A 25,033-nucleotide genomic window follows, 5' to 3' on the forward strand; every position below is an offset into this window, starting at 1 on the left:
GTTTTTTGGTACTTTTTGGCTGTGATGAAGAATGCTAGAAACTTCATTCATGTACAAGTTGCCCTTTTATTTTTCCTCATTGATGAGTATTAAAAAGATTCTTAAATTCTTTTTTTTATTTTTTGTTTTTTTAGGGCCGCCCCTGTGGCAAATGGAAGTTCCCAGGCTGGGGTAGAATCAGAGCTACAGCCACCAGCCTACCCCACAGCCACAGATAGCAATGCAAGATCCAAGCCCTGTCTGTGACCTGCACTACAGCTCATGGCAACACCAGATCACTGACCCACTGAGCGAGGCCAAGGATTGAACCTGTGTCCTCATGATTACTAGTCAGATTCGTTTCTACTGAGCCATGACGGGAACTCTCAAGATACTTAAATTCTGTAAGTCATTGTCAAGTAGAAGTGAGAGTGGCCAGTCTTGCCTTGTTCCCAATGTCGGGGGAGCCGGGAATACGCAGGGCCAACCTCATTCTGTCTTCAGTGTTTGCTTCTGCATTTCCGTCATCTCAGGCAGGAACTCAGGTGTCATCTTAGACTGGCTCTGTCCTGAGCCCATCTGCTTGGGCCTAACCATGAGTGATCTGTCTCCTCAGCATTGGCCATCTCTCTTCCCTTTTTTTTCTTTAAATTAAAAAAAATTTTTTGTTTTTGGTCTTTTGAGGGCCAAACCTGCGGCATGTGGAGGTTCCCAGGCTAGGGATCCAGTCGGAGCTACAGCTGCCGGCCTACACCACAGCCACGGCAATGCCGGATCCTTAACCCACTGAGTGAGGCCAGGGATTGAACCTGCAACCTCATGGTTCCTAGTTGGATTAATTTCCGCTGTGCCATGGGTCGGGAACTCCTCCCTCTCCTCCCTTTGACACAGACTTGGCTGGATTGTAGCAGTACTTGCCCAAGTCAGCTCCTGTCCCCAGGTCTACCTGCAGGTAGCCTCCCCACATACTTCGTGGTCCTTAGAGGGATCTTTCTAAAGCACATTCCTTCTTATTTTAAACCCTGATGAAAGCTTTTAGTGATCCCCTTTTGTTTCCAGGGCAGATGCAGTCCCCTTTACCTGTCATCAGCTTCCTCAGGGTGACCTGGCTCCTCGCCACCATTCTGGCTTTGCCCTTTACTGTCCTACCCCATCTGCTAATCTAACAAGCTCCCAAAAGGGCCTTGCTCTCATTCACACCCCTGTTTTTGCCTCTGCCCAGAATCCCCACTTTGTTGCTTTTCAGACTCCTGTTCATGCATTTATTCATCTAATCAGCAAACCTTCACTGACCATCTGCTCTGGGCCAGCTACTATGCTGGGAATACTGTTCTGCCAATGTCCTCACTTGGGTGGTTCCTCGATCCTGGTGAAGGAGACAGACAAGCACTAAAATAAATTGTCATGATAAGGCTTGAGTGGGATTTACAGGATGCCATCACGGGAGCCCTTCCCAATGCTCTCAGTTCTGGGGTCCCTCCATGAGCCCCTTCATTGCGTCTGTGAGAGCTTACTGCACCCTCTGGAGATGGCCCCCAGCCTCACCTGCTCTTTCTTCCATTCTGTACTCCCGAGGATAGGGCTTGTATCTGTTTCTCATCTCTGTATCTTCAGGGGTGGGTACAGACCTTGACATGCTTGTTTGTGGACTGACTGACTGACTGGATTAGTGAATGAACGAATGTGCCTGTGAAACTTATGATCTGTCATTCAATTATCAGCTAAATCCTTCTGACACCCTGGTCTTGCATCTTGCTCTGACCCCAGGTCTCTCTCTTCCTGGGTGAACCGTTCTTCACCACCAGCCTGCTGCCGTGGCACAACCTGTACTTCTGGTATGTGCGGACTGCAGTGGCACAACATCTGGGGCCTGGTGCCGTCGTGATGCCTCAGGCTGCCTCATTGCACATGGTGGTCGTGGAATTCAAGGTAGGCCACCCAGAGTTTTTTGTGGAAGGGCCAGGGGAACCATGTTTTCTCATAAAGACCTTGGATGCAGGTGGAGCAACTAGGGTCTTAATGATTTGGGCCTTAGCTTTTCTGTATCAGCACACTGCAGGGCTGAATAGAAAAGGCTTACTTTTGTAAAAATGCAGTAATTTGGCACATGAAATGGAAATGGCTCTGTGTTGTCATTTTACAATTATGGCTTATCAGAATAATTTAAAAATATAAATTAAGAGTTTCAGAAGACAAGCTGTGCAGCTTGCTCTGCTCTCATTAAGAGCTGAGGCTCCAGTTGTTAAAAGCATTTTGAGATGGGCAAGTCAGCTTCTTTATGCAAGAAAAAAATTGAAAAGCTTCATTTTAATTTTCTCATCAAAGCAGAACCACAGTCACAAAGTCATTTGGGGAAAGGCATTTTTTATTAAAAGGATTTTGAAATGCTTTTAACCTGAAATATAGAGTGAACCTCATTTGATGTTTCTTTGATAAGAACTGCTTTATCCACTGGTAGCTTAGTAGTTCCATCACTTAATTTTCTAGGCATTTCTTCTGTGTTATGTATTCACTTGATCAGATTTCCATGTGAATTCTGGTTTTCATGGCCAGAGAAGGGATGTGCAGAATGACGTTTATTCCTAGGCGTACATCCAAGAGACAGTGCAAAGCTGACTGGCCTGAGTGCACCTCTGGTCCTCTCGTGGGCTCCGTCATCGTCATGCTCTTTTTTGGGTGCAGAGCCTTGAGAACTGCTTTTCAGAGCTCTTCCCAATAAACCAGTGTTTAGCATGCACAGGGAGGGACTTAGAGACCCTACCCAAGCCTAGTAGCTCTGGCTGATTGTCCCCTATAGGGGAGGGCTTGGGGTCATGTGAAGCTTTGCAGGTTTGAAGAACCATCCTAGGTCTTTGGTGTGTCTGGGTCGCTTTAACTGTGGGAGTCCCTTCCAAGCTTGCAGGAACAGCTAGCTGTGCCTCATATTTAGAACTGGGACAACCCCTAGCCTGACCGTACTGACCCTTTCTCCTCTTGTCACCACATTGCCGTATGCCTGGGTGGATGTGGGTGTCTGTGTGCTATCCTACAGAACCTTTGGCCTGGCCTGCCCACCCGCTTTGGGTGGGTATGGATGTCAGCATGCCATGGCAGGTGGGTATCAGTGAAGGCTATGCTTTCCCTACAGGATCTGTGGAGAATCCGGAGCCCCTGTGGTGACTGTGAAGGCTTTGATGTGCACATCATGGATGATATGATTAAGGTAGGCAGGGCCACACCTCCCACCCCCACTGTCCCACCCACCCCTTCCACATGGCCATAGGCTTCTGATGGGGACATCTGGCTTCCATGGAGGGACCCAGGTTGGGCAGTGCAGGCAGCATGCAGAGAGCTCCTCTGTTGGGGGCAGGGAGGGCACCTGTGTCCCGTTGTACTTGGTTCACTGTGAGCATGAACCTGAGAGCTATTGCATCTCCAAGTCTGGTATTAGGCCCTTCTTGGCCCTGGACTATAACCCCTGAAACAGAATTTTGGGCTGGGGTCTGTCTGTCTGTCTATCACCAGGTCACTGGAATCACTTCTGCTTATGTCAGCAGATTCTCTCTTTTGGGATGGCCTCTCTAGAATGCACTTTTGGCAGCCTTCTGAGCCAGTTATTTTCAGCTTGGGGACTCCATTCCAGGGGAAGGTGCTGAGCGTGGAGGAGGTGGGATATGGAAGAAGAGTTCTCTAGGGTTATTTGTACATCAGTAGGAGATCAGGTCAGTTGCCAGGATCTGCTCAGAACCCAGGGCAGTCATGAAAGTGCCAGTGATATTTGGCTCCACATGCATGGACCGGAAGAGTCATGAGTCCTGTGAGAAGGGCAGGACAGGGAGGACCATCCCATTTTTGTAAAAGCATTAAGAAAATTCATACATGTAAGAACTATAAATGGAAAGTAACCTTTAAAAATTGTATACAACAGGAGTTCCAGTCATGGCTCAGTGGTTCACAAAACTGACTAGTATCCATGAAGACGTGGGTTTGATCCCTGGCCTTGCTCAGTGGCTTAAGAATCCAGCATTGCCATAAGCTGTGGTATAAGTTGCGGACATGGCTCAGATCCTGCATTGCCATGGCTGTGGTTAGGGTGGCAGCTGTAGCTCTGATTTGACCCCTAGCCTGGGAACTTCGTATGCCGTGGGTGCGGACCTAAAATAAATAAATAAATAAAAATTATATAAAACATTAAAAAAAATTTTTTTTTGGGTGCTCCTGCAGCATACAAAAGCTCCCAGGCCAGGAATCAAACCCATGCCACAGCAGTGACCTGAGCCACAGCAGTGACAGTGCTGTATCCTTAACCACTAGGTCACCAGGGAACTCTTTAAAATTGTGTTTTTGTCTTTTTGGGCCACACTCAAGGCATATGGAAGTTTCCAGGGTAGGGGGTCCAATCGGGAGCTATAGCCAATGTCCTACGCCACAGCCACAGAAATGCTGAATCCGAGCCATGTCTGCAACCTATACCACAGCTCACTGCAACGCCGGATCCTTAACCCACTAAGTGAGGCCAGGGATTGAATGCAGGTCCTCATGGATACTAGTTGGTTACCAATGAGCCATGACGGGAACTCCCCCACCCCAAATTTTTTTAATTGAAAAAAAAATTCACACACAGAAAAAGAGGTAGAGTAGTGGACACCAAAATGTTAGTTGTGGAATTAGGAATTGGTTAAGTTTTTCCTCCTTTTGTTTATCTTTCTGTTTTCTACAGTGATTGTAGATTGCTTGTGTAAACATTTTTTAAGTAAATAAATTCAGTGAACATTTTCAATTTGCATCTTACCTGCTTCTCCACAGCAGACCAGTGACTTCCATGCTTCTAGAAAACTCCTTTGTGCCAAGTCACCACACATTTCTGGCTCCCTCTGGCCACTCCTTAATCTCCTTCCTGGGCTCCCTTCCCCCACCTTTCCATTCCCTAAGATGATGTGGGTTCTGGGTCTCCCTCAGGCCCTTACCCTGACCCTGCCCTCTGTGGCTGTCCGCATCCTCTCTCTTTGCTGGCCAGTGTCTGCCTCTTTCCTGAGCTCAGACCAAATAGCTAAGAGCAGTAGGCTCTCCACTGAGATGTCTTCAGGCACTCTGACCTGGTGCTTCCAGAATTCACCTGTCTTCCCCATCCCCAGCCTGGTCCCTTCCAGTGCTCCTGTCCTTGACCTGCCACTACTTCATACCTGACTTCTGGGCTCAGGGCCACCACCTCCTCCCAGATGAGTCTTGGCCTTCCCTTGCAGTTGGTTGTTGGGTTCCATAGCCATCAGGCCCTCCATGAACCAGTTTTCTTGCCCTGCTGCTGCTGGTCTGGTCTGGGCCACTTTGGTCTCTTGTCTCTTGCCTGCCTTCACATGGAGCCCAAGTGAATCTGTAGATCTAAAGACTGGTTCTGTCTGTCCCCTGTGGGAAAACCCTGGGAGGCTCCCTGAGGGCCCCCATCCCCCCGCCCCACACCCCTGCAGTCACCCCCCGCCACTTGGCCCACCCTGTCCTGCTCTCTACCCTCTCCCTGCTGGGCTTTGTCTTCTCTCCTCCCTGCTGCCAACTTCCGTATGACCTTCAGGAGGCAGCCCAGAGATCACGTCTCTGGGCAGCTTTCCTGCTCAGCCCTGTTCTCAGCCAGTCCGTGTTCCCCAGATGCTGTGGTTGCTTGTCTCCCTCTGGACTGGGAGCCTGGTGTGGGGATCTGGCAGCTGTAGTGCTCATTAAGGGTCACTTCATGGGCGAGTGTCCAAATGGCAGGTGTTTTCTCCAGTAAAGACATTTGATCTTTCATGTAGCTCATGAGACGGGCAGTGTCATCCAGTTTTAAAAGGGCGAAAATGAAGCTTACCAAAGAGATGGTTCATGAGTGGTGGCAGGGAACCGAGAAACCAACTGGTCCGATTCAGGCACTTGTGGTTTTTTGTGAGGACCCACTGCCCCCATGTGATTCTGGCAGTTGCCCAGGGACATGAGCCCTTGTCCCCTGGCCACCCAGCTCTGTCTCTGCAGATCCCTGCTTCCCTTCCCTTCTCAGCGTGCCCTGGACTTCAGAGAGAGCAAGGAGGCTGAGCCCCATCCGCTGTGGGAGTACCCGTGCCGCAGCCTCTCCGAGCCCCAGAAGGTTCTGACCTTTGATTTTCGGCAGCCAGTCCCCTCACAGCCTGTCCGTGCTGAGGGCACCATTAAGCTCAGGCGGTGAGTGTAGGCTCCAGGGTTGGGGGAGTGGAGGAACTGGGCTTGCTTTCTGTCTAATAGTTACTGCCCGAGTGGCTCAGCCTTTACTTTGGTCACATTCATATGGGTTGGCTCTCCTTGTCTTGGCCCTGCCCTTCCCTGTCTGCAGTGACTGTGAGTATATAATGGGCCCCTCAGCTTCGGAGTAGGGAGGGAGAGCCCCGGTGGGCTTACTCATCCTCCCACATCTGAGGCTCTCTTTGAGCTAAGAAGCATGTTACGCACAGCTGCAGAGAAACGTGAATTTGGTTGCTATGGTTACCCATTGGCCCATGTTTCTGAACTCTCCTGGGAACTAAAGCAGGTTAGGAATTGGCAGGGGCTGTCGTTGTGATGCATGACCAGGCCCATCCAGCTTAGCTCCAGCTCCCTTCATGGGGAGGAGGCAGCTTCTTCCTGGAGGAACAAACCTCATCTGATTGGGTGGAAGCCATGAGCCCAGAGTGCCGGGGGCCCCTTTGGTAATGAGGAGGCAGGGCAGTGGCCCATCTGGGCCTGCCCTCCAGGGTGTCTAGGAGAGATCTAATAGACTTTGACGCTGGTCTCTTCTCCAGGGTTTCTGGACCAAACCTTTCTGTGACCTCAGGCTGAGGAGGTGGTCCTGCAGCCAGCTGGCCCTGTCCTATGGTTACTTTTGGTACTTGGCCAGGCTTCCGGAATGAATGGGGGCTTTGGGCTGTGGCCTTTCCTGTTCAGTATTTTACTGAGTGGCCTTAAGTCAGGTGGAGTGTTAGGAGTCTCCTGACTGGGCAGAGGGGAAGCTGGGGAGACCAGAGGAGAGCCATGGCCACGCCCACCTGTCCCTCCTGTAGCATTTCTAATTGTCCCAACATCCTCCGCCCATAGGCCTGGGAGGAGCCACGGGGCTGTCTTATGGATGGAATACCACCTGACCCCGGACAGCACGGTCAGCACCGGCCTCCTGAAGCCCACAGAGGACAAGGTAATGCTGGGTGCATGGGTCTCAGAGTGGCCAACCCTGAGAGCAAGTGCTGCCATGCCTCCCGCCTGCCCTCCAAGTTTTCCTGGCATATTCAGCCAGATGCTAACTCCTCAGTGGACCCATCACCCGGCCCTGAGCCGCAGCTTCTCACTGCAAGCTTCCCAGGGTGGAGGCTGGCAAGGATGGACTCAGGTGCTAGAAGCCCTCACTGCCTTCTTGCTGTTTCCCTTGTAGGGGGACTGTTGCTGGAACCCCCACTGCAAGCAGGCTGTGTACTTCTTCAACACCACACTAGACCCCAGCGTGGCATCAGGCAGCCCCCGGACCGTCGGCTACACTGTGGAGTTCCACTCTCACACTGGAGACATCACCATGGATTTCATACTCCCTGATGTCCTCTCTTGTTGAGAAATAAAGTGGCCAAGGGCTCCAGGCTCTGCATGGTATGGCTTTCTCGGAAGGAAGGTGAAGGCGCCTCTCCTTTCAGGGCCCATCTTGGCCTCTAGGCTTGGAGGAGACGTCTTCCCTTTTTGTGTTTTCACACTGTTGGCTTCTTGTTCCAGCTGTGGTGGGAAGCAGGGCTCGGCTTTGGAGCTCACCTGCACTTCCCGGAAGGGATCCAGAGTTGGCTGGGCCTAGCAGATTGGATGGCCATCTGCTGCACAATGCCGGGGTAGGCTGCTCCTGTGAGAGCTGGCCTAGCTGGGCTCATGCTCTGGGAACTTGGCCCTACCTGCCTGCTCCAGCTAGGAGGGGCTTCTGGGGCAGAGCCACTGACTTATGGCTGGGTCCCAGCCCTTGAAGACCATGCCAGGATCAGACTGAGGACCAGGTTCAGGCCCGGTCACTTGCTAGGTAATGGCACCAAGCCACATTTGTAAAGGTCTGGCTTCATTGAACAGCACCAACAGGTGACCAAGACTATCACCTGGACACCAGGCTGCTCTTCAGAGGACAGGGAGGAAGCTGTCCCAAAGCATTTCCTAAGAGACAGACCCAGGGAACCAGCCATCGGGAGAAGGGAGCCAGGAGGTACACTCCTTTCCCATGTGCCCTTCTTCTAGCAGAAGGACCTCGTTCCCCACAAGTCTGAGGCATATGCGTACCAGCACAGTCACCCCAGCCTTGCCTTACCAGGGAAGGTCAAAAGAGTCCCAGAGAGGCCCCAGACCTGCTGCTCCCCATGCTTAAGGTGCTCTTCTGCTATTTACTCCTAGTTTCACAGGGAGTAAGAGAACCCAGTGGCCCAGTTTCCGGTAGCTCAGGGCAGACTCAGGCCGTGCCCATCCTGAGGGGAGAGGCAGGAAAGGCAGGCCCCTCACAGTGGCCTCTCGGCCCCATCTGGCTGCCTAGCCCCTTGGAGTCAGAGCAGGGCCCAGCCTCAGCTTTTCACACAAATAACTAGAGAACACCAACCATGAGCCTCACAGTTTTATTTTTTCCTCGTTATCCATCCTTCCTTTCAGCACCAGTAAAGGAACAAAACAAAACAAAACAAAAAAACACCTCTCTTTTCAAAATATTTTATCAGATGTAAAGATTGTTTTTCTTCTGGGGAAGAATCAACTGGATATATATTTGATGATGTTTTTACCAAAACCTTAGGTGTGTTTACCATATAAAACCCCTAATGTCCCATGAGGATATAATACAGAAAAAAATACAGAAATTAAAAAATTTTTTTTCTTTTTTAAAACAGTATTTCTAAATCTCAGCAAGTTAATACAATAGTTAAAAAGCATCAAGATTAATATTCATACTTAAAACTCAAGGTGTTTTGGACAAATGAAATGACCATTTTCTTCCGAAGCTGACCCCTGCCTCCTGGCTTCTCTGGAAGAGGCTGGGCCCAGGGCAGGTGTGGGACCTCGGGGATTTGGGTGACCCCTGTGTCCGTCCTTTCCAGGCCTAGATGCCACAGAGATATCTGAGATGTTTGTTTTCTTCCTTTTTAAAAATTGAAATGGAAAAATCTGGCTTGTGCCCGGCTCTAGGGGGGGTCCACAGGCTTGATGAAACTTGTGGTTGGGCGATGGTGGCCTCGGTGCTGAGGCCGTGCCAGAGGGAGGTGTGAGGGGATCAAGGAGGCAGGCAGCCCTGCTCATTAGGACAGGAAATGACCGAGGCACAGGGAGGTATGACTTGCCTAAGGCCGCCCCACGAGTAGGGGGAGAAGCATGTGCCCCTGTGCCTTGGTCCCCACTCAGCTGCTGTGGGAGGGAGGCATCCTCTCTGAGGGGTGGACGCTGTGCTGTAGTTGCTCTGCTTCAGAGGCCCTGGCTCTGCCTCTAATGCTCTCCTGGGCACACAGCTGGCCTGCAGCCTGAGGACCTCGGCTCGGGCCCAGATATCAGGCCTCACGCCTGCCCAGTTGAGCTCCGCCTGTGAGCAGATTGCTCGCTGCTCTTGGGAGTGGGGGCCTCTGACCCCATGGAGCTTAGCTGAGGCCCCGAGAGCAGGGGTGCAGTGATGAGCTCGGCAAGGACCATGCCTTAGGCGGTGAGCATCCCCTTCTGGCTCTGCTTGGGGGGTGGGGCTGGGGGCCTGGCCAGGGAAGTGCTCCAGGCAGTGAGGCCCTCAGCCCAGCTGCTGCCTTAGCCAGGGAGGTTCAGGCAAACCAGTGCTGCCTGAACACTGGCTCTCAGCAGTGTCCTCCCCCAGCGTGGGGCCTGGCCTCTGGCCTTGGCCCCTCTTGGTCTCTTGCAGCTCGGTGAGTGGCAAGGCACAGTGTCAGCCTACTGGCACTAGGAGGCTCCTGACAGCAGGGTCCTGGTGCTCCCTCAGCCTCATTGGGCAGAACTGGCTTCAAGCCGGGTGGGCATGTTGATGGGGGCGCAGTGATGAGGGCAGACCAGTGGAAGTTGTCCAGAATTGCCCTGGGGTTGGACGGGCCTCATGCTTGGAAACAGATAAAACCCTCCCTGCATGACCATGGGGGCAGGGGAGGGGAGCGTCCCCAGGTATGTTTAAAAAGGCAGGTGGCAGAGACTGCTGCTGTGGGACGGGGAGTTGCGGGCTTCACCTGCAGGCTCTGCCACGCTGTGCGTGGGTGCCCAGGGCTGGCCCTGTTCACATGGTGGCAGAGTGGATATCTGTGCCTGGACGCCAACCAGTACCACTCCCTACCCAGGGCGAGTGGTGGCTGTTGGCTTTGCCACCCCAAGCCTGCGCGCTGGTGAGGGGACAGGGTGCTCTGCACCTTGGCTTCCAGCCCCTTCATCCAGGGCCCCCTTGTCGCTGTTGAGGTTAGGCCTGGGAGGACAGAGCCACAGCCCCACCAAGAGGCAGGTGGACGGTTCCTGAGCTCAGCCAGCACGTGGATGGGGACAGTCCCCAGGAGAGGATTGGTCCTGAACCAGAGAGATGTCCGAAGGGGAGACGGGGTCAGGCAGAAAGAGGAGGTGTTGGTTTTGACGGAAGAGAAGCTACAAATCTTTCATTTTCAAAACCATTTCCCTTCTTCCTGTAAAAAAACGTGATGCTTTCTCCTTAGATTCCTGTCTCTGACTCCACCGACCACTTTGGAGTCTCGGAGGGAGGCTCCAGGCTCTGCTGTGCTGGGGAAAGGGAGCCTGTCTCAGAAAGAGCAGCGTTCTCCCTCGTGGCTTATAGACCCTCTAAAGTGAAGGGTTGTTTTTGTTCTTAACTTTTTCTGTTTTTCTTTTTAAAATGTAATCGCCCTTGAATGCAAGACCCTGGGGAAGAGCCCAGGCTCGCTGGTAACTGGACACAGCCCTCAAGGTCCCGGCTTGTGGGCTGTCCAGGCTGGAGGCGGCGAGCTGGTGGCCCTGTGTCCAGGAATGCGTCTTTGGCTGGTTCTGATTACGTTTGGAGTTTGGCCTTGGGTGAGGCCCGAGGGAGGGGTCTGTGGCTACGGTATGGCATGTGACATGCGGGCAGCGTGCATGCGAGGGTGCAGGCATGCGAGACAACATGGCAGCAGACAAAAATAATGAACCCTGGACAAAGCTTGAGAAGAAATTACAAAGAGTACAGAAACCCGATTCTCATACTAACCCACGGGTTACAAACTATGTTGTGCTGTAAATTTGTAGAAAATCACGGTTTGAAAGAATGGCACTGGTTGGGCAGCCGGGACTCCCCAGGCCCGCCTGACTGCTGTCCAAAGTGAGTGCCCAGAGGTGCTGGGCAGCGCTGGTCCCAGCTCACCCAGGACTGGCCGTGGCCCTCCCAGGCTCCTGCCCTCCTCCCCCAGCACCGGTGGTGCCTGCTGGAGGGGACATGGCTAGGGAGGGACTGCGGCTCAAAGGGCTGGCGGAGGCCCTGCTGCTTGTGATGACTTGGCCAGTCTACGCCTCGTCCTCCCCTGCAGACACCATCAGCCGCATGGCCACTGGGAGGTGGTCAGTCAGGCCCGACAGCTGGGTGATGAAGCTGAATTCTTCCACCTCCTGCGGGGGCGGGGCGGGGGAGAGGAAGAAACATCCCAGTTAGACAGAAAGGGCATCCTGTAAAGGAGAGGCCTGGCCTGGACCTTGCCGAAAGCAGAGGGTTAGGGGGATCCATGGGCCCCAAAGGCCTCCTGGACTGGCTCGTCCCATTTTCAGGGGAGAGCTTAGTGCTGCTAAGGGGTGCAGGGCACAGGGTCCCCTATCTACATGCACAGCTTGGCTGCCCAGTCCAGCCCCAGACTCACAGCTTTCCAGTCTGGGCACAGCCCCTCCTCCCCGTGAAGCATGTAGTCGATGCGCCTGCCGTTGCCCTTCAGCAGGTCCTTGCGTCCTTTCTGGCCACCCCCAGGGCTCTTGCTGGTGGGGAAGGCGAGGTACTCCCGGCGACCTTCCTCGCTCTCCAAGACCCTGCTCACACAGAAAGCACAGGAAGGCAAGGTCAGCCTTGGCCCAGCCCTGGCCCCGGGTCCTAAGTGTGGTGGAGCCATATTCCACCCCCAGGTCAGACCAAACCCCTGCATTTAAGATTTGTCTTCCCTGTGAGCCCAAAAAGGGACTGGGATGGAAGGAGCCCGAGTCCAAGCCTGCAAGTCCCTGACTGAACTGGGCCACTCTAGAATCTGCCCAGGAGTGTCCCATGTCCACCTCAAGCTGGCCAGCTCCTACTTTACTTTTTTTTTTTTTTTTTTTTTTTTTTTGGCTTTTTAGGGCCACACTTGCGGCATATGGAAGTTCCCAGGCTAGGGGTTGAATCGGAGCTACAGCTGTTGGCCTGCGCCATGGCCACAGCAATGCAGGACCTGAGCCTTGTCTATGAGCTACACCACAGCTCACAGCAATGCCAAATCCCCGACCCACTGAGCGAGGCCAGGGATCGAACCCATGTCCTCATGGATGTTAGTTGGATTTGTTTCTGCTGAGCCACAACGGGAACTCCTCTACTTTCTCTTTCTGAACAGGATGTTGGCACCACCCAGAGCCTGTGACCGAGCTAGGGAGAGAATTTCCCCCACTCTCTTCGGGATGGGGTTCTGCTCTGAGCTAGTGGGGTTCTCTTTTGGAGAACTTTGTCTTTGCAGTGAACCACTGGAACCCTTCTGTTCTGGAACAACCACCACGCCCAGTTTCCTCCATGACTCTTGTTTCAGATCATTGGGAGCCAGGAGAGCACCCAGACCCCATCCCAGGACTGCATCTGTCTGTCCCTGAGTTGCTGTGCCATCAAACCTCTGAGTCTCCATTTCGTCCTCTAATATAAGAATGATGGCTGTGGCCCCAGCACACTTTGGGGATCAGGTGTGTCAAGATAGGAACAGGTGGGATGTAGCTATGGTCCTGTTTCTCAGGAAGGAAATGAATATGGGTGATTAACTGCTGGTCATAGTTCTACAGGGAGGGCAGGGTGCTCAGGTGGAATGTCACACCCTGATCCTGGGTCTTCTGACTCCTTGTCTGCAGTCTGCTTCCTGCCGGGTTTCCTTCAGAGCCCAAGCACCAATGGGGAGGAGGCTTCAAGGGACACCCCAGCACAGAGCAGGGGTGCAGGCCAACTTCTAGGGCAAGAGGTATAGCCACCAAGAGACACTGCATTGGCTTGCCTGGATAGATGGACAGGACACCTGGACAGGCACAGCCAGTAAATAGGGATTTCTGCAAGATCTTTATCAGCCTTGAGATAGATACACCAATGATGTGCAGAACATCACTACATCTCAGGAATGTAATCAATTACTGTCCTTTGCCTTTTATAATGAATTCCAGCATCAGTGAGCTAAGAGTTAGGGATAGTCATTTTTAAATCATCATCTCATAAAAAGATAATTTTTTCGGCATAGGATGATGTTTCAAATTTAGTCTATAATCTAATTAATTGTCCCAAATTAGCTACAAAGAGCCATCACTGTGACTGTGCAGTCTCAGGCTGTGAGTGATGAATTGGCTCTGCTGCTGGCCTCAAATGTGTCCTTCATGGAAGTCTCGTCGGGTTCAAGAATATAGTTTGGCTGGGATGGAGCTGTCTCTACTTTGAAAATGACTGGCTTGTGTTAGCTCTCTTTTTGCCTAATTGGTGGTTACGAGCTGCCATAGCAGACACGGTCCCTAGGGCTCTTGCATAAGGGTCTCTTGACCTGGGAGATTCTGCTCCTTCCTCCTGTGCCCAAGGCAGGCTGGGGCTCGGGCAGGCTCTGGTAGAGTGGGCCCGGACTCTGGGTGTTGGTGTAGGAAATGCCACCTCAGGGCCCCCAGCCTGGAACTCTCGTTGTGGCTCGGTGGTTAATGACCCCGACTAGTAGCCATGAGGATGCAGGTTCCATCCCTGGCCTCGCTCAGTGGGTTAAGGATCCGGTGTTGCCGTGACCTGAGGTGTAGGTCATAGACGTGGCTTGGATCCCCCATTGCTGTGTCTCTGGCGTAGGCTGGCCACTACAGCTCCGATTGGACCCCTAGCCTGGGAACCTCCATAAGCCACGGTTCAGCCCTAAGAACAAAAGGCAAAAAAAAGACAAAATGGCCCCATACTTACTCAGAGGCTTCTCCTTGGTAAGGACAGCCCTGGGATGTGAGGGCCGCCATGGCCTCCATGCACCCCAGCCCAAGCCCCTGAGGCTCTCACAGGTGTCCTTTTTTTTTTTTTTCCCCTCATATCTGTAGTTGTATAATGATTGTAACAATCCAGTTTCACAGGATTTCCATCCCACAACCCAAGCATATCCCCCCACCCCCGAAACGGTCCCCTTTGGAGACCGTAAGTTTTTCAGTGTCTGTGAGTCAGCATCTGTTCTGCAAAGAAGTTTAGTCTGTCCTTTTTTCAGATTCCACATGTCAGTGAAAGCATTTGATGTTGGTGTCTCATTGTATGGCTGACTCACAGGTGTCCTTCTACAGAGCTGTGCCCTCTTGTCTCCCACAGGGCCCATCTCGCCACACCTGAGTTCGGGCTTGGTGCTCATCCCAGACCTGGGAGCCACCTGGATCTGCCTACCCCGCCTGACCACAGCAGCTGGGAGCTGGAGCTTACTTTTGCAGATTGTCAGGGGTGCACACTTCCTCATCGTAGAGACCATCCTTGTCCAAAAGGGTACCTGGGGACAAGGGGACAAGAGTGGTCACTGAAGGCAGGGCTCAGCCACCCTTGAGGAGGGCTGCCTCCCTGGGGCAGGAGGGGAAGCAGGGGCTTCTGCTGGCCCGGCAGCTGAGTGTCCCCCTCCCCGCAGCAGTGGGGTCTTGCTGGGGCTCCAGTGCTCCTCAGTCTCAATCCCCCACCCCCCCCACCCCCCGCCGCCCCAGCTCACCGATAGCCCATGGCTTCTCCTCCCCCGGCCCGAGGCGGCAAGGGTCCTTGTAGCGTGTAAACAGGGAGTGCTGTTGCTCCAGCTTATCATCTGTGCAGGGAGAGAGGGAAGGAGTGCTGAGAGACTTGGGATGTCTGCCCTGTGCTAGAGGGCCACCTGCCTTGGGTTCCAATCTGACCAGAGTCACTGAGTCCCTGTCCCTTGGGTAACTGGCTCTGGATAGGGTCTCTAGTCCCAGACAGATGGATCTATGATCATCTGTCACTGGGTTTCTGTGTCCTTGAGACTGCCACCCCCTCCACCAGAGCTGTTAGAATTGTGCCTGGTGAAGAGTGAGAGGTGAACAATGACTTGGTGAGTACCATTAGCTGACCTGCCCTTAGGCTTTCACAGGCTCCCAGCCTTCCCTGCCAGAGGTTCATCTGTAGGAGATCTCTTTTTTTTCCAGCAAAGTGGCCTCTGAGCTTTCTAGGCAGAGTTCTTCTCATTCTAGGATTTCTCAGGGGCAGAAGAATCATAGTCTTATTAAATGTCCCACCCCCCTGCTCCTGAGGAGCAGGAAGTTCTTCAAGCTGCCTAACCTAACCCCAGTCTTGCCAGCCTTGACTGGAGCCCACGCCTCCCCCGGTGGCCAACCCTAACGGGGAGGAGCACGCCTCACCAGAGGAGCAGTTGTCAAAGTTAAAATCTCCGCAGATGATGTCAAATGCCACCAGCTCCTCGGGGTTGGCTGTGCTGGACGAGGAGGTAGATTTTCGGAAATCAGCCAGCCAGTCCTGAAGCATGTTCAGCTGCTCACACCGAATGTCACTGTCCTCTGGGACAGAACCACAAAGAGATGATGTAGCTACAGCCAGACCCCAGCCAGGCCAATCCCACCCTCTAAAGGGACATTCCCCACCCCTGAAGCACGGGCCCCTGGGCCCTACCTGGCAGGGCATGCAGGTGTGTGCAGGAGATGTACCCGACAATTCTTTGGTCCTGAGGTGTGCTTCCCACCTGCACCTGTGAGGGAAGAGGGGAGGTGTTGGTGACAAGGCCTATGAGCTATTGTTGCTCGGAGTACAAAGGGACACCTGTGACACCCCCTCCCCCTCCAAACTGCCAGCTCAAACCCTCAGAAGCCCATCTCTGTCAGCTTCTGGCTAGACTTGGGCCCAGTGAGGACCAGCACATGACCTGCTTCTAGAAGCTTCTGGTCCAACGTGGGAATATACATGAAGAAACGCCGGCCTATGCCACGGTGATACCACCAACAGTTCATGCAGGGCTTTGTATTATTTTTCTTTCTTTTAATGAATTTCATTACATTTATGATTGTACAACGATCATCACAACCCAATTTTATAGCATTTCTTTTTTCTTTTTTTTTGAATTTTCGTCTTTTTGCCATTTCTAGGGCCTCTTCTGTGGTATATGGAGGTTCCCAGGCTAGGGGTCCAATCGGAGCTATATCTGCCGGCCTACACCAGAGTCACAGCAACATGGTATCCGAGCCGCATCTGCGACCTACACCACAGCTCATGGCAACGCTGGATCGTTAACCCATTGAGCAAGGCCAGGCATCAAACCCGCAACCTCATGGTTCCTAATCGGATTCGGTAACCACTGTGCCATGACGGGAACTCTCCAGTTTTATAGCATTTCCATTCCAAACCCCCAAGGCGTGTCGTGCAAGGCTTTGTAGAGTAGAGATGCAGAAATCTCCACAGATTTCCTCCCCAAGCCCCTGCTATCTCCTGGTGACCAGAATGTTCACATGGATGACCCTCAAGCACCAGCCCCTCAGTTCCTTGTCCACTCTTTCTTCCTCTCCTTGGTCACACACCCTCCAGGGACCATACCCTGGAGCCCATTTCTCTGAAGTCTAAGGCTCCCCTCTGTGAGGGGCCACCTGCAAAGCCCACCACCCTCCTCCACTGTGAGAGGCGTCAAACCCTGCCCACTGCTCTCTCTTCCCAGTCTCTGCCCCTCTGGCTTTATGAGTAATCATTTTATTTGCCTTTTGGCTATGGTCCCCATTAGTCCCCCATCTGGGATGACAGCTGTGTCCATTTTCTCCATGGCATCCATGTCATGGGCTGACCCTAGGCACTCCAAGCCTCCATCCCGAGTCCAGTCTGCCTCCCTCCACAGGGGCCTCTTCACACTCTTCTCTCCCCCATCTCAGTCTGCCTCCTGATCACTTCCTTCACTCCAGACAGAGTCCCTGGCGGGTAGAGTGGGGCTGAAAGCTGCTCCCTGACTCCCTGCCCAGCTGCAGGTGACCCTGGCAGGCCGTCTCCACAGGTTGGCAGATGAAAATGAGCATCTCACACGTACAGCACAGAAAACTCTGCACCCAGTGGTAAGCCTGGGGCAAGCCTGAGCTCTTGTCTGCCTGTGGTTGGGGAGGGGAGGGTTGGCCACCCAGCCTGCTGGCTCTCTCAAGCCCTCTGCTAGAGACCGTGGTGGGAGAGTGCCTCCCGCCTCCTCCTGAGACCATCCCTGAGTGCCTTTCCCAGAGGCCTCTAGTTGGCTCCTCATCCTCTTCCTCTCTGGCTTTCCTTTTCCTCCCATCTGAGCCTCAGCTGTCTTCCCCAAACTTCGCTAATCTATTCCAGACCGGGTTTTCTATGATGACGAGTCCCTGGACCCCAGGATGTGTCCAGGGAGGGTGACCATAGAGGCCAGTTCTTGGCTGAGGTGTGTGCAGCAGCAGGGCAGGTGTACCTGGCATCTGCTGAGCACAGCACTGCCTGTCCTCTAGCTAACAGTGGCCTGGACTCATTCTCTGCTCTGAGAGCCTCCGGAGGCTTCCATCCTGGTTTTTGCTGCCGAAGTTAGGTTGGCACTGTTCTCATCCACGGGGACTTTTGCATCATCACCCTTAGCTTTCTGCAGTTCTTCATCCCCTTCCCTAGTGCGGATGGATGCACATCTTTCCTTTTCCAGTGCCCAAGTGGATGGATGACTGGTTACTTGATAATGGGCCTATATTTGGGGCTGTTTAAAAATTCGCTTGTTCACCATTCACTTCTTGCCCATATTCCAGACCCAGACCTTGGCTCAGTGGTACCCTCTCCCCTGGAATGCCTTGGAAATCACACACCTTTGGTTCCCCTGTTGCAAAAACACAACAGTTTTAAAACCACAGTGTCCCCAAAGGGCACATGATGGAGCTTTCCCCTCTGCATTCCTCAGGCCAGAAGTCTGTTCCTTGCTCAACATTCATGCTGTGAGCACCGTCACTTAGTGCTTCATGGACTCGGCCTTACTAGATCCTTACAACAACCATGGAGATTATACTGAAAATACATCATCATTGGCCGGGGCCATGAGGCTCTGGTGACTGAGGGCGATTCAAATCTGATGCTCAAATCTGGTGTTTGTGACCTATACCCCATTCCACCCCTGCTCTATGCTGCTTTCTGAGCTCCTGGTGACTGAGCCGGGCTTTTCAGTAGCCACCTATTTGATGCTTTTAGCGCGTAAGCCCCACAGTCATTCAGCACTTCATGTCACCTGCCTGTGCTGAGTCCTGGGCAGGGACTGGGGCAAGTGCAGGGAGGCACCACTTGGCCCTGCTGCTAAGGAGAGGGAAGACATGCAGCGTGAGGTATCTCAACTCCTCCCGCCCCCTGCCCAGCTTCAGTCAGTCCTGTCAGCTCACCAAGATCCACTTTATTATGTGCTGGGACTTATTGATTCCCGGCTTGAGTCCTCAGGAGCCACAGAGGCTCATGTTTCTCTTGCAAAAACAAACAATCATTCCGAGAGGTTGTGCCTTTAGTCCTGGTGGGCAAAGACTGTCAATAGAGCAGGGCCCAGAATCTGGCTCGCTTGTGAGGCAGAAGTCATTCCTGTCCCCCCTTCTCAGGGTGTCTTGGCAACAGGAAAAGACGCTTTCCTTGAGAATGGGAAGCTCCTAGAGTAAACGAGGAGGCAGAGTTGGAAGGGGAGTCCCAGGTGAAGGGTGCTGCCTTCCATGCAGCCAGGCCAGAATCTTTCCAGCCCCCAGGCCCTTCCGGGGCTGGCCTGGCTCTGGAAACCTCACTCATTTCACTCCTCCATGCAGGGAAACAGGCCTGCTCTTGCCACCAGAGGCAGTTGGGTCTGCTGTGCCGGGCACGATGGCTCCACGCTAGTTCTGTCTAATGGGAGAGACGGAGACAAGACACCCAGGACGAGGGCTGAGGAACCCATGAGGGAAAGCTGGCTTGTGCTGGATGCTGCTGAGGAAACGCCACCCAGGAGCAGTCAGGACCATGGGGGCACACATGGAGGCCCCTGGGGGTGCAGCTGGAGCAGAGCCCGGGGAGGGTGGAGGGGCCTGGGTGAAGGCTGGGCTTCTTCCCAGCACAGCAGAAGAGGGTAATAGGAATCAGACCCATCACATGAGGAGGACAAGTTAGAAACAGGGGGCACAGCCCAAAACATCTGGTGGGGGCAGAGGAAAGGCGGCCTGGGCCGTGAGAGAGCCACTCTGTGGAGATATGGGCTGGACACAGACGTACCTGGAAAGTGAAATCGGGAGCCTGGGTGGATCCATTGGGTTCAGGGCAAGCGAGTCCTCAGCAAGTGTGGAAACAGAGTCACTTCCCTGGGGCAGGCGCCTGGGGCTGGCTGGTTATGGTAACCACTCAGAAATAAAAAGGCCAGTGTGGCCACCCTCCTCTGGGGGCTGCCAGCCCTCAGTGAGGGCAGAGAGCTGGGCAGAGTGCAGCAGGCCTGGTGCTGCCAGATCTGCCAAGGTGAGGTGAGAGGTTGCAGATTGGATTTTATATGAAATAGCTTGATTTTTAAATGTTGGCCAACACAAAGTTTTTAATGGTGTGGACCAAACTAAACATATTTGCAACCTAGTTTTAGATCCAGGAGGTCAAGGGAGCATCAGCATTTAAGGGATGGGCAGGATACAAGGGACCTGGAAGGATCGGCCAGAGAGGTAAGGGGTGGGAGGAAAGCCTGCAGCAGAGGGGTTGTCCCTAGGAGACTTTTGATCCTGGTGCGCATGGGAGTTGAGGTACCAGACCAAGGAGAGTGATGAGGAGGGGGCATGTGGACTGGGGGTGGGGTTGGAGGGGACCCTGGCCTCTGAGCCCTCTGTTGTAGGATGGGCAGGTGGGAGAGGGTGTGTTCTCCCCACCCACAAGCCTGACAACACGTCCCCTCCTTCCCCAGAAAGTCACTCTGGCTGCTGAGACAAAAATACATCCATGGAACAGAACACTGATGAACCGTATGTCAAAATGGGGAGGCTGGCCCTCCTCCAAGAGGAGTGCCTTCAATTTCAGCATCTCGGGCTGTGAATGGGGAGCCAGGACCCCAGCTTCGGTACCTGCGGTGCTACGCAAAGGCCGGAGCAACAGGAGTAGGTCTGGGCACGGGGGTGGGGCCCTGGCTCCAGCAGACTCCGTGCAGACCCTCCACCTGGGCTCTCACCCCTGGCAGGAGCTTGGCTGACCAGAGCACTTTCTTGGACAGACTGAGTGCAGTTTGATCTGGGAATGACAGCCTCACCACGCTGGGCCTCCATAAGAGCCACACCGGCCCCCCTCCACTCACAGACCCCTTCTAGGGGAATTGAAAAGTCTTGAGGGGAGTATGGAGAGAACCCACAAGCCACAACACAGCAGCTGCTGCCTCTGGGGGCAGAAAGCCCTGTTCTGTAGCAGCTGGCCAAACGGTACTTCAAACTCTGGACGCACCAAGAGCAGCTTTTGAATAGAGAGCAGAAAGTGGACATGCTGAGCGTATCAGGCTCAGTAGAAGATAATGTGTAATGACCAAATTACCATGGTCTAAAAACTCCTCCAGTTGCATCCAAATTAGCAGAAATAATTATGATTCACTTTAATTAGTGACTATGGAAGTGAAGCCTCTGGCTGGTGGGCAGAGTCCCTGGTGTGGCAGCTGCGTGACAGCCGGGAGGGAGAGGGTGTCCTGGCCAGTGAGGCTGTTGGCCGGAGGGGGTGGGTATGATAACGGGCTGGAGCCTGAGAGCCCTGCCTGCCTGCCTGCCTACGACTGTTTGTCTGCAGTGATTCAGAGAAGGGGCTCCCTGCCGCCTCCACCTCTTAATCACTGCCTGCTACCTTCACACCAGCTCTGTGAGAACCTCCCGAGCCTGGCTGCACACGCACCGTTCCCCATCATGTGAGTAGGCTCTGCATTGCCCCCACTTTACAGGTGGGGAAATGGTGGCTCAGAGATCTGAGGAACTGGCCTGAGATCACCCAGCCTGGAGCCTCGCTCTTACCCCTGAGCTCTTCTCCAGTTCGGCTCCATGAAAGGCCTTGTCTGCCCCTGCCCTCTGGGAGAGTGAAGACCTCTGGCTGCAGCCCGCCCCCCGCCCCCGGTTCTGGGACCTGCTGGCCGAGGCCTCCTACCTTGAGATACAGCGCTCCCTTCGAGGCCAGGCTGTCGGACAAGCGCCCGTTGGGGTAACAGTGATAGGCCACGTCCATGATGGGGTAGCGGCTGGCAAAGAAGAGGCCACTGTTGAGACACTTGAAGCTGCAGCAGCCGTGGCAGCCATAGACCCCGACATCATAGAGGATGTATTCGAAATAGCCGTGCAGCTGCTCTTTCAACTTGGCAGCCGCCCGCTTGTCAAACACCTCCTGCAGGCACAGGAAGTCCAGGTTGGCGGGAAAGAAGGCTGAGACCTCATGGTCAAAGGCCTCGTCTGGGTGCCGCCTCCTGCGCGCGGCTGCCTTCTTCACCACCGAGGCCTTGTATGGGAGCTTGTTGTTGGCGCCCGGCTCCCCGCTGCCGCCGTCGGCCCCGGCCCGTGCCTTCACCAGGGACTCCCTGGAGGCGGAGGGGCTGCCCAGGCTCCCCGAGTCCCCATCCTGCTGACTGTGGTTGGGTGTCTGGCCTCGTGGGCCCCCGCTGGCCCCGTTCCTGGCCTGGCCCCCAGCAGGGGGGTCGATGGCTTCTGGGGGCCGGCCTCCTTCGTCGCCACTGATGCGCACAATGCAGGCATCTTCAAGGCAGCCGCCGTCTGCTGGGTCCCCAGAGGCTAGGCCGTTGGCAGCCTCATCGCTGGCGTGACGCCCGCTGTCACCCTTGTACTCCACAGAGGCAGTCCTCTTAATGCTCCCAGGGACACCCCGTGCCACGCCATCACTGCCCTGTGGTGACACCAGACTGCTGAAGCTGGCCGCACTAATGGAGGTGTTGGTGGGTGAGTCGATGTAGATTTTGATCTGAGGCCTACTGGCCCCATTGCGGATTCTCTGCCCGATCTCTTTGGCCCGGGCTTGGGTGTTGAAAACATTGTTGAGCCTGGCCAGTGAGTCGGGGAGGAGGCAGAGGTTGGCGGTGGCGAAGCAGAAGCTTTTGCCAGGACCTGTGCCCTTCCATTCATTGAGCAGGGCCACCCCTCCGGCCGAGCCCTTGTCCTCCAGCCGGGAGTAGATGTAGGGCCGGCGGGCAGACTGCAGGGGTGACCAGAGGAGGAACCCAAGGAATGCAAAGGGCAGTGAGGCAACCAGGAGGGCCAGGTAGACAGGGGTGAAGAGCAGGGTGCAGAGCAGCTGGAGGTAGCACGGGTCGTCTGCCCGCTGGCGCTTCTCGTAGGTGGTGGGTATGAAGGAGGCCAGGAGCCGGTCCGCCAGCCAGTAGCATGGGAAGATGAGGGCCCAGGACACAGCGTGCAGGGCAGACAGACAGCTGTTGGGAAAGGGGGTCGTGTACAAAACCATCGCAGCTCATTGGATGCCGCAGCCGGCCCTACTACATGGTGTCCCTGACGGCGCAGGCACTTTCCTGGGTGGGGCGGGGCGGGCGAGTGGTGACCGCAGGAGGGAGGGGTCACCTCCTGGTGAGTTGTGACTTTGGGTGGTCAGTGGCACGTGTCTGCCAGCCAGTCATGGTTGACCTCAGTGGGCCATGCTGGGCCACCAAGGCCTGCTGGAGAACCTGCAAAACAAAGTGAGTGGGCTTATATTCATTTGGAGGGGAGCATGTCGGATGCTGGGGCCATTGCCCTGCTCATCCCATTCCTGCCTCCCCTGACACAAGCAAGATTGTTCCAAGGACCATGCCGGAGCTGGCAACTTCACATGGGGCATTTGGGGCCAGGAGCTGGCTTGGCGCACTGCGTTTGCCTGTGTGTGTTTGGTGACATGACTCCCTCTGGCTGGCCATTTTGACCTTGTAACCTAATTGCTTGGAAACTGGCCCAGGATTTGAGGGATCCTGGAGGATGCTTGGGCCTGACACTGGCCCAGAGCAGCCTGAAGCCTGTCAGGGGTCAGGGGTGTGTTTAGAACTGGCGAGGGGTGAGTCTGAGCAGAGGAGCTGCAAACACAGCCAGCTGTCACTGAGCAACCACTGGTCAGGACAGTGAGGGAACAAACTGCACAGAAAAGGGCCAGAGCATCCTGGGGTGAAGGGGAGTGTGGCTGGCAGGAGCCCTGAGAGGAGAGTCCCCCCACAACCAGGCTCTCACTGTGCCCCAGCCTACAGCATTAGACCTTCTCTGGCATCCCACTCCTGCTAACCCCCAGCAGAAATTCCTTTCTGATGAGGATCCAGATACAGCCTGGGCCTTCCCAAGTTCCAGAATGATCAGAGTTACCCAGTTAGAGGGGCCCCTGATGGTCCCTGTAACTTTTGAAGAAGCTCCCTGAGGCTTTTAGGGTCTGGTCCAAGCTTGTCCTCTAAGCCTCTGAGACACAGCCCCAGAGCCCAGCTGAGGCCGACAGCTACCACAACGAGTCCAACCCAGCCCGTGCGGGAGCTGATGTGGGTCTTAGAGCAGGCCCAGGGCCCCACCTGGGAGAGGCTGCAGGTGCATGCATTGTGCTGAATGTCGAATCAATAAAGAGTCTGGAAAGTTTACCCAGCCTCCAGGAGCCAAGGGTGGTCATTCTATGGTGAAGCTGGTATAGCATAGCCCAGAGTTTTCATGACCAGATTAGCCGGGGGACTCATTTTCTGCTCACTGTCTCACCGGCCCAGCCCTGCTTCTGCCCCTGCACCTTAGGGGTCTGAGCCCACAAGACCATCTATCTCGGCCCCACACCCTCTCTTCTTCCTGCCTCCCTGGTCACCCCAGGCAGGACCTCGCTGTCATCTAGCCTCTACCCTCCCTCAGTCCCCATGTCCCATCAGTCCCTCCTACCCACCCAAGCCCCCCTGGACCGCCTGTGCTGGTCCAGGACTGCGTCACACATCACCAGCTTTCCCAGCCTCTTCCCCGTCAGGCCATCTTCCACACAGTGGCGAGGAACTCTGTCTAATCGGACCTTGTCACAGATGCTGAGGCCTTGCTCAGCCCTTATTGGGCGTTTCATCTCCTCAGCCAGCACCGCCCCCCCCCCTCCCCGGCCCCTGTCTGCAGCCCCAGCCTGCTTTGTGATGTGGTTTCCTGGCTGTGCCCTGCCATTTCCTCTGCTCCTCGTCTCGCTCACTTCCTCCCTCTAAGACTCAGCTTAGAAATCACTCCTCAGCCAGATGCAAAAGTCCCCCTTGCTAGGTGGCGTAGGTAGGTACCTCCAGTGGGGCTCCCGTGCCCCTTATCTCTGGCCTGGTCTCTGCAATTCTAGATCACAGATGCTCATGGGATGAGGTGGCCTCCCCAGAAGAACTAGGGATTTCTTGAAAGAAGGGGCAGCACTGAGGGCACCAGGGAACCCAGGGCTGCACCAGCAGAAGCCCAGGAGATGTGTGGGTGAATGTTGGTCAGTCGGCCTCAAGGCGTAAGGAGGGGGAGTTTCAGCCACCCAGTTGTACTCCTGCAGCCACCATCTGACATGGGGGTGGTGGGTTCACTCTGAAACAGCTAAATGTCTAAAGATGAACCTAACCTGGTGGCTGTGGCTGGTTCTGGAGAACCCGTTTTTACGAAGATGTTACTGTCTTCGGAAGGAGTCACTTTCAAGCAAACACTAGAAGGTTACGTTTCAAAGAAGCAGGTGTGTCCACTCAGACCACAGGCATCTGACCAGGCGCCCCTCACTCAGGTGTGAGCAGTGAGGCTCACTGCCGAGGAAGGGGGTGAGGCCAGAGATGCCCCAGTACCTTCCTTACCGCGTGCTGTCCTGCAGCCTCAGACCCAGCCAGTGCCTTTGCCACTGCCCTCTCACCCGGGATGGACGTGGCCTAACCCTGATGGCCTTGAACTTGTGGTCAGCTGCTGCAGGGGCCCTGTGAGCTCAGGCCAGGCTGGTTTACCAATTTCATAGACAGTGGCTGAAGTTGGAGAACTTGCT

At 54.5% G+C, this 25,033-nt stretch overlaps 2 protein-coding genes and 1 long non-coding RNA gene across 32 annotated transcripts in view; 2 read left to right on the forward strand and 1 right to left on the reverse strand.

The window, feature by feature from the left end:
* Positions 1–16,170, forward strand: part of PRMT7 (protein arginine methyltransferase 7) — a 62,986-nt gene extending 46,816 nt beyond the window's left edge. For 8 of the 26 annotated variants that reach the window (XM_021094141.2, XM_021094140.2, XM_084959916.1 and 5 more), the window contains 6 exons: positions 1,747–1,908; positions 3,107–3,181; positions 5,942–6,141; positions 7,027–7,123; positions 7,358–7,566; positions 14,447–16,170. In XM_021094141.2, coding sequence (XP_020949800.1) covers positions 1,747–1,908; positions 3,107–3,181; positions 5,942–6,141; positions 7,027–7,123; positions 7,358–7,531 — 708 coding nt within the window. In that variant the 3' untranslated portion in view covers positions 7,532–7,566; positions 14,447–16,170. Of the gene's footprint in view, positions 1–1,746; positions 1,909–3,106; positions 3,987–4,436; positions 6,142–7,026; positions 7,124–7,357; positions 7,567–12,683; positions 12,832–14,446 lie in introns of those variants that run through there. The other 18 variants (XM_021094147.2, XM_021094146.2, XM_021094143.2 and 15 more) reach the window with 5 other exon arrangements.
* SMPD3 (sphingomyelin phosphodiesterase 3) overlaps positions 8,542–25,033 on the reverse strand; it is an 87,426-nt gene continuing 70,934 nt past the window's right edge. For all 4 annotated transcript variants that reach the window (XM_005655777.4, XM_021094149.2, XM_021094150.2 and 1 more), the window contains exons 3-9: positions 21,200–22,736; positions 15,758–15,833; positions 15,490–15,645; positions 14,829–14,918; positions 14,555–14,618; positions 11,781–11,943; positions 8,542–11,535 (exon numbers count right to left, since the gene is read on the reverse strand). In XM_005655777.4, coding sequence (XP_005655834.1) covers positions 11,434–11,535; positions 11,781–11,943; positions 14,555–14,618; positions 14,829–14,918; positions 15,490–15,645; positions 15,758–15,833; positions 21,200–22,519 — 1,971 coding nt within the window. In that variant the 5' untranslated portion in view covers positions 22,520–22,736 and the 3' untranslated portion in view covers positions 8,542–11,433. The remainder of the gene's footprint in view (positions 11,536–11,780; positions 11,944–14,554; positions 14,619–14,828; positions 14,919–15,489; positions 15,646–15,757; positions 15,834–21,199; positions 22,737–25,033) is intronic.
* LOC146402275 (uncharacterized) lies at positions 17,029–23,667 on the forward strand. Of its 2 annotated transcripts, none has more exons than XR_014805822.1 (3): positions 17,029–17,175; positions 18,886–20,181; positions 20,295–23,667. It is a non-coding gene; the product is annotated as an uncharacterized LOC146402275 (long non-coding RNA). The 2 variants fall into 2 exon arrangements; XR_014805821.1 differs by having other exon boundaries at positions 17,033–17,175; positions 20,262–23,667.

This window comes from Sus scrofa, chromosome 6 (assembly GCF_054392235.1).
Source record: "Sus scrofa isolate SSC_HxYL_T2T_F1_AM1 chromosome 6, Sscrofa_HxYL_maternal_Yorkshire_Landrace_v2.0, whole genome shotgun sequence".
In the NCBI taxonomy this organism is placed as follows: Eukaryota; Metazoa; Chordata; class Mammalia; order Artiodactyla; family Suidae; genus Sus; species Sus scrofa.